This window comes from Camelus bactrianus, chromosome 3 (genome assembly GCF_048773025.1).
Source record: "Camelus bactrianus isolate YW-2024 breed Bactrian camel chromosome 3, ASM4877302v1, whole genome shotgun sequence".
NCBI lineage: Eukaryota > Metazoa > Chordata > Mammalia > Artiodactyla > Camelidae > Camelus > Camelus bactrianus.
Window position 1 is genome coordinate 113253729 of NC_133541.1, and position 6489 is coordinate 113260217.

The following is a 6489-nucleotide window of genomic DNA, read 5'->3' on the forward strand; positions in this document are numbered from 1 at the left end:
CATCTATCTCTTTTGTGCTTATATTAAAAGGAAAGCATAAGTGAAATAAGTTCATTAAGGTATTTCTAAGGCAGTGACTGGCCTGGCTGACAGCAATTTAAAAACCATCCTGATGTTAGAGATGTTAAGAAAAAATACATACCATAACAAATTCCCATGGAATTTGCTTAATAGAACAATCCCCATCCTGTTGAAGCTTTTCATGATGTACCTCCCAGCTCCCATTGCCTCCTCTTCACCCTGCAGATATCCACTACCGTGGATCTTGTGTTTACCGTATCCTTGTTTTTCTCTGCACTTTTGGCAAATGTGTGCCCCCCACACATATCATTTGATCTTGTTTCTGAACCTTTCTACCAGTGAAACTGTAGCATATGTTATTTTTCTGACTTGCTTTTATTATTCAACATGAAGTGAGACACATCCATGCTAACATGGATGTACAGCTGCATCCGTCTTCACTGCTGTCCAACGTGCACCGTAGGTGTAGATTTCTCATTTCTCCTGTTTGATGAACATTTCCAGGGTTTTGCTATTGCAAACTGTTTTACTATAAACCCTCTCTCAGTTGTCTCCCAGTAAGTGCATGTTGAGAGTTTCTCCAGAGTATATACCCAGGAGGAAGGAGAATTGTCAAGATTAGATCTGGGTGGGCAAACCTTTTCTGTAAAGTGCCAGAAAGTAAATGTTGTAGACTTTGCAGGCCATGTGATCTCTGACACAACTATACAAATCTGTCATTTTAACGCGAAAGCAGCCTTAGACAATCTATAAGTGAATGGCTGTAGCTATGCCTCAATAAAACTTTATTTATAAAACCAAGCAGTGGGCAAGATTTGGCCCTCAGGTTGCCAATTCCTGACCTAGATGACAAACGTCGCTATTCTGATGGTTTACAAATGCTGCTCCCCTCACCCCCTCGTTTCCTCCCCTGATTATTCTCAGTGGAAACGTGAGGCCTGTCTTCACTTAGTCTATGGACTGGACTGAATGTCCATGCCCAGGGACCTGCAGGGAGAAGAGGAAGGGCATGGGGACATGGTGGTGGTGATGCTTCCCAGCCTGCAGGCGGTGACTTGGAGCCAAAGTCGTGGGGAAACCAACGGCAGAAAGGGGTTGAGGCAAGGCAGAGGGAACTAATACGGCTCTGCTGGGAATGGGTGGGAGGTGGGGTTCTGCTTGGCTGGAGGCTGGGGTCTCAGGCTGCAGCATAGCTCACATCACAGAAGCCACTGTGACGTCACTACCAGGTGAGGGGACACAGACACTCAAACAAAAGACAGCATTCCTTTTGGTGGTGGACAGTTTCCTTTATTAAAGAATGCTGGAATTGACTCTCGGGGGCCCCTGCCCTGAGGCCAGGTCTCCAGGCGGCTTCCTGCCCTACCTCCTGTTTAAGCAGATTTGGCTTCAATGATGATGGTCTCCGTCGTCTCAGATGTCACGGTGCCCCGGACCCCCAGATCCTGGCCGGTAGGGGCCTTCTCCACCTTGGCCTCTATGTTGCGCTTTTCTACCGTCTTAGCCACGATGTCTACCTCTCTGTCGTGGGCAGCGACCATGGTCTTTGAGCCAGGAATGACCCTGAAGCTCCTGAAGAAACGGCTGATCTTGCTGGATTTCTTGCTCAAAGTGCCTGAGCTGGTGGCGGACCTGCTCTTCCCCAGTTTGGGAGCCGCCCTGCCCTCCCTGGCGGAGGCGCTGTGGCTGCCACTCCCACTCTTGTGAGGGCCGTGTCCTCTGCCCCTGGCGCTGCTGTGCCCTTTTTCTTTCTTGTCGTCTCTCGTGTCTCCACGGCCGGATAAGGACCGGTGGGAGGATGACTTCCGGATCGACTTGTCCCCTCCCTTCCGGTGATGACTTTCCCCTGCCCTGCGGTGATGGGAGCTTCTCCTGGACGAGGACCTGTCCTTCTTTTCCCTCCTTTCCTTTTTTTCCTTCCGGACATCAGCACTGACGTGAGAGACCTTCTGGCTTCCATCCCGTTCACACATGTAGCCTTCGCTCTGCAAGGTGGAGACCAGGGGGGCCGTGACCAGGCCTTCGGCCCTTCGTGCCGCGGGCGTGCCGGTCGTCGCTGTGCCGGCGAACACCACGCTCGTGCTGCTGTCTGGAGTGTCCGGCCCCGTGGAGGATGTGCTGGCAGCTCCCGCCAAGACCACGTTCGTACCCTCCAAGGACAGGCTGGCCGCCCCTGCAATGGCCTTGCCCGATCCGCCTTCCCTTGGACCTTTGGCCATGGCTCCTGCCAGGGCCGCGCTCGCCTGGCCGGTGCCCGCACTCTTGGTTGCTGCCAAGCTCACCGCGCCTCCTGAAGAGCCTGTTCCTACCCCTGCTACTGCCACTCCTCCCCCAGGGCTCGTCACTGTCCCCGCCACAGCCAGGCCTGTCGTTGTCCCTGCTGCTGCAATTCCGGTAGTTTTCGTGGCTGCAGCGGAGCCCTGGGGGGTGTGATGGATTCCCTCTCCCCCGATGTAAGCACAAGAAGTGTCTCCAGAGACATCACTAAGCTTGTGAGGCCCAACCCCATCCTGATCCCTCTGTCCGTGGAGCTCTGTGGTCTGTGCCAAGGGGAGGAGAAACGGGTAAGATAGTGGTGACAAAAAGTGAGATCAGAATGCTCTGCTTCTCTCCCATTCTGGAGCTGAGCAACTCAGGATCTTTTATATACATACATTCACACATATATATTTAATGGAGGAACTGGGGATTGAACCCAGGACCTCATGCATGCTAAGCATGCACTCTACCACTGAGCTACACCCCGTCCCCTGACCAAGGGCTTATAATTAGAATATCCTTCATATCTTAAGCTCCCATTTGATGCAAGATCCCACCTATAGCACCCCTGTCAAAAGGTCACTGTTTTGCTTGGAACAATCAAGGGCCAGGGAAAGCACCAATTCAATTCCTCATCATCATACGCTTTAATTTTACACACTTGTGCTCCTATCTCTGCAGGACAGATGCCTAAAAGCGGGATTGCTGGGTCAAGGGATGCACGTATTCTACATTTTGGTGACTACTGAAACAAGCTGCATGTGCAGGTGTGCATACGGCACGTGGCAGTCCTGGGGAGACCGAATGAAGGACGTTCCACAACCGATGAGACTACCTGGGCTGGGGCATGTGTTCAAGAAGAGACTGGACCATCAGGATGCTGTAGAAGGGATGACAACCCTGGGAATGAGACCAGAGTAGATGATACCTAAGGTCTTTATGAAATTCGGCCTTGGGGGACAATTTGGAGTAGCACTTGGAACGTCTCCAACGTGGTAGGTCCCGTAGTGATGGCTTAGTTGGCCCTGACTCTTTTCAACCATAGAAGGCATTTCCCAGGTGAGCCTCAGGGAGCACCAAAGACTTTGAAGGACCAGCTTTGCGCTGCTCTTCCAAAGCACCCGGCCCCGTTTCCCTGAGTCTCTGTAGGTGCTTACCAGTAGGCTTTTGTCATCCTCTATCATGGTTGCATCTCCAGTTTGGAGAGTCGGGGTGCTGCTGGAACTGTCTGCTGGAGGTCTCAGGAGGTAGACAAGCTTTTCCCAGTAGCAGAAGAGGTCTTCCCGTGCATCTGAAGAGGGGCACAGCTGCAGGTAAAAAGTACGGCCAGTGGCAAGCTTCAGGCGCAGCTGCTGTTTCTCGCGGTCGTGGATAGAGATCTTGACAAACTTCAAGGGAAGCAGCCTGGTGAGCTCTAGGGTCTTTAGGGGCTTGTGACCTCTCCCCTTGATGGGCCGGACAAATCTGATGTGCTCTTCACAGACTTTTGTTGGCCGGGCCAGCAGCATGACGTCAGGGAGTGGGAGGATGGGGCTGGTGGATGCGATGCCCACAGTCACCATTCGGACGCGGTTGTGGACGTCAATCACCTCTCCTTTTTTGCTGATCTGGATGAAGTCGCTCTCAAACATGGGTGCGTACTTGAAAATATCATACTCTCCTCCCCTGTACAGTTGTTGTTGCAGGTCCCCCATGGAGGTGTTGAACACGCCCATTGAACGGTAGCTGTTGGCCGTGTAATAAGGTAACAAACACTCACTGCTCACAGTTCTCTTCATTTCAGATAGCTCCACCAGCCACAAATCAAGTCGCCGAGAGAGAGAGGGAGTGAAGGCAACTGCCCATCTCCCTGCAGGGCTCTGCCTAAGTCACTTGGCACTACCACATTTATCCTCCACTGTCCTTTGTGAGCTGTCACCATCACATATCCCTTTGTCCAGCCCCCAAGCAGTCATCCCTTCGGGGCAGGGTCACCAGCCTCCCCCTCCAAACAAACCACCATTTCTATAAGGCTGACCCTGCCAGGCTGTTGGTGTGGCTAAGCTGGATAGTTGGGACTCACAACTTAGAAAACCATTCTGCCTTTGTAAATATCTGGGTTGTTTCCAGTTTTGCTGTGTTGTTATCAGTCTCTCTGCAGTGATTATCTCCCTGCAAATATACTTTTGCTTCTGCTAAATGACGTCCTGGGGAGAAAATCCTGGAAGTGGACTGAGTGCTTGCTAAGGGCAGGGACCTCGTTCTCTGTGTCCCCAGTGGTGTAGCACAGTGCTGGCTGGAACTTAGAAGAAGTGCCACCTGTCAGAACCAGAGTCCCATTTGTACAGTGGTTTCCAATATATGGAGAGTTTTCTCACCCATTTTTGCATTTCAAGGAGATTATTTTTTAAAACATTTTTTGACTGAGTTATGGTCACTTTAAAATGTTGTGTCAAATTCCAGTGTAGAGCACAACCTTTCAGTTATACATGAACATACATATATTCATTGTCACATTTTTTTTCGCTGTGAGCTACCATAAGATCTTGTTTATATTTCCCTGTGCTATACAGTATAATCTTGTTTATCTGTTCTACATATGCCTGTCAGTACCTACAAATTTTGAACTCCCAGTCTGTCCCTTCCCACCACTCCCCCTTGGCAAACACAAGTTTGTATTCTGTGTCTGTGAGTCTGTTTCTGTTTTGTATTTATTTATTTGTTTTTTTAAGATTCCACATATGAGCGATCTCATACGGTATTTTTCTTTCTCTTTCTGGCTTACTTCACTTAGAATGACATTTCAAGGAGGCTAATTTTTAAAACCACAATTTTATGGTGAGGAACCAAGGCTCAGGATGCAAGGCTGGATTCCGTACTAGGTCTTCGACTCAGAGTCTTGGTCTCTGTCTCAAGCTGGCGGCTCACCATCATACTCTCACTCTGCACCAAATATGGAATTGTTCACGGTTAGCGATGTGCGTGGGGACCCCAGGAATTCGTTGAGGTCTTGAATCACCATAGGATTTCCCGCATTGGTTTTCCTGCTGCTTCACTCTTGATGTCTACCTGATAAACCACTGATGTTTTGTTTCTTTGAAAAGCTCTTCAGAGAAATTATGGCAAAGACGTCTTTCTGGAGTTTTTGTTCTTTGCACAAGGTGATGAATCCAAATTCCCCCTCCCCCAGTTAGAAGACTATTTTTGAAATAAAAATACATTCCTCCAAACTCAGTGATTACTATGTGAAGGTCTTGAAATAAACTTCATCCCCTAAATGGTCTTTTTTATATTCCCCAGTGCCTACTGCAGTACCTGGCACATTACAGCTTTTCAATAAATACAACCTTGCTGATGCTCCCTGAGATTCATTGTTCTATTTGTTTAGTCAACAAAATTTATTGAGCAAACACTATTTTTTAGGAGCAGCTAGAAAATGGAGATGCAAAGATCAAGGTCCCACCTCTGAAGAGCTAATTTTTTTTTCTTTCTGGAGATGTTAAATGACTTCTCCAAAAAAAAGTATGAAGTGGTTTATATTCAATTGTAAGGAGATTATGGCTAAAAGTTAACATGATTAGGTTTTAAAATAAGAGGTTTCTATATTCTCAACCATCTATTCTTCCCATAAGTCCATTTCTGATGAATGATTAATGAGAGAAATCATAATCATATTATTAAGAACTTACTATAAGCCAGGCATTGTGCTAAACACTTAACCTTAAAATGTATACAATATAATCCCAAAACAGCCCTATAAAATGTAGCTACCACTATTATTCCTATTCTTAAGAGGAGGAAATCAAGGCTCAGAGAAGTTAAGCAACTGTATCAAGGTCACACAGCACCAGAAGCATATGGAAGTCCCCAAATAGGGCAATGGTTAAACTACACTACACTGGGACACACAAATAGAACACAAATTACAAGTATTGTTAATTATTGTTGATAATTAATACTATTAGGTGCCTTCTTTGTGCCAGGCTCTGTTCTAGGTGCTAGGAACACAGCAGTGGACAAAACAAATATCCTTACTCTCATGGAGCTGGTATACAGACAGTAAGTGAGTAAAACATATGGTATCTCCAATGCTCGTAAGTGCTATGGAGAAAGATAAAGTAAAAAAGTCAGATGGACGTCTATGCAGGGGAGAGGGAGCTGGAGGTGGTAGTCAAGGAGCTTCAAGGAAAAGTGACCTTTGAGCAAAGACCTTAAGGAGCTCAGGGAGGA

General features: G+C 47.8%; 2 protein-coding genes across 2 annotated transcripts; both read right to left on the reverse strand.

Moving 5' to 3' along the window:
- Positions 1-1394: 1394 nt before the first annotated feature.
- GARIN3 (golgi associated RAB2 interactor family member 3) lies at positions 1395-2600 on the reverse strand (the record flags this gene model as incomplete). Its single annotated transcript, XM_010970059.3, has 1 exon — positions 1395-2600. A coding segment is annotated over one exon (1206 nt), but the record flags the coding sequence as incomplete, so codon positions are not given.
- Positions 2601-3220: 620 nt separating this feature from the next.
- LOC141575298 (Golgi-associated RAB2B interactor protein 3-like) lies at positions 3221-4891 on the reverse strand. The gene is given in 2 exon segments (XM_074354363.1): positions 3221-3429; positions 3432-4891. Coding segments are annotated over 2 exon segments (741 nt in total). The 5' UTR covers positions 4059-4891; the 3' UTR covers positions 3221-3315.
- Positions 4892-6489: the final 1598 nt, after the last annotated feature.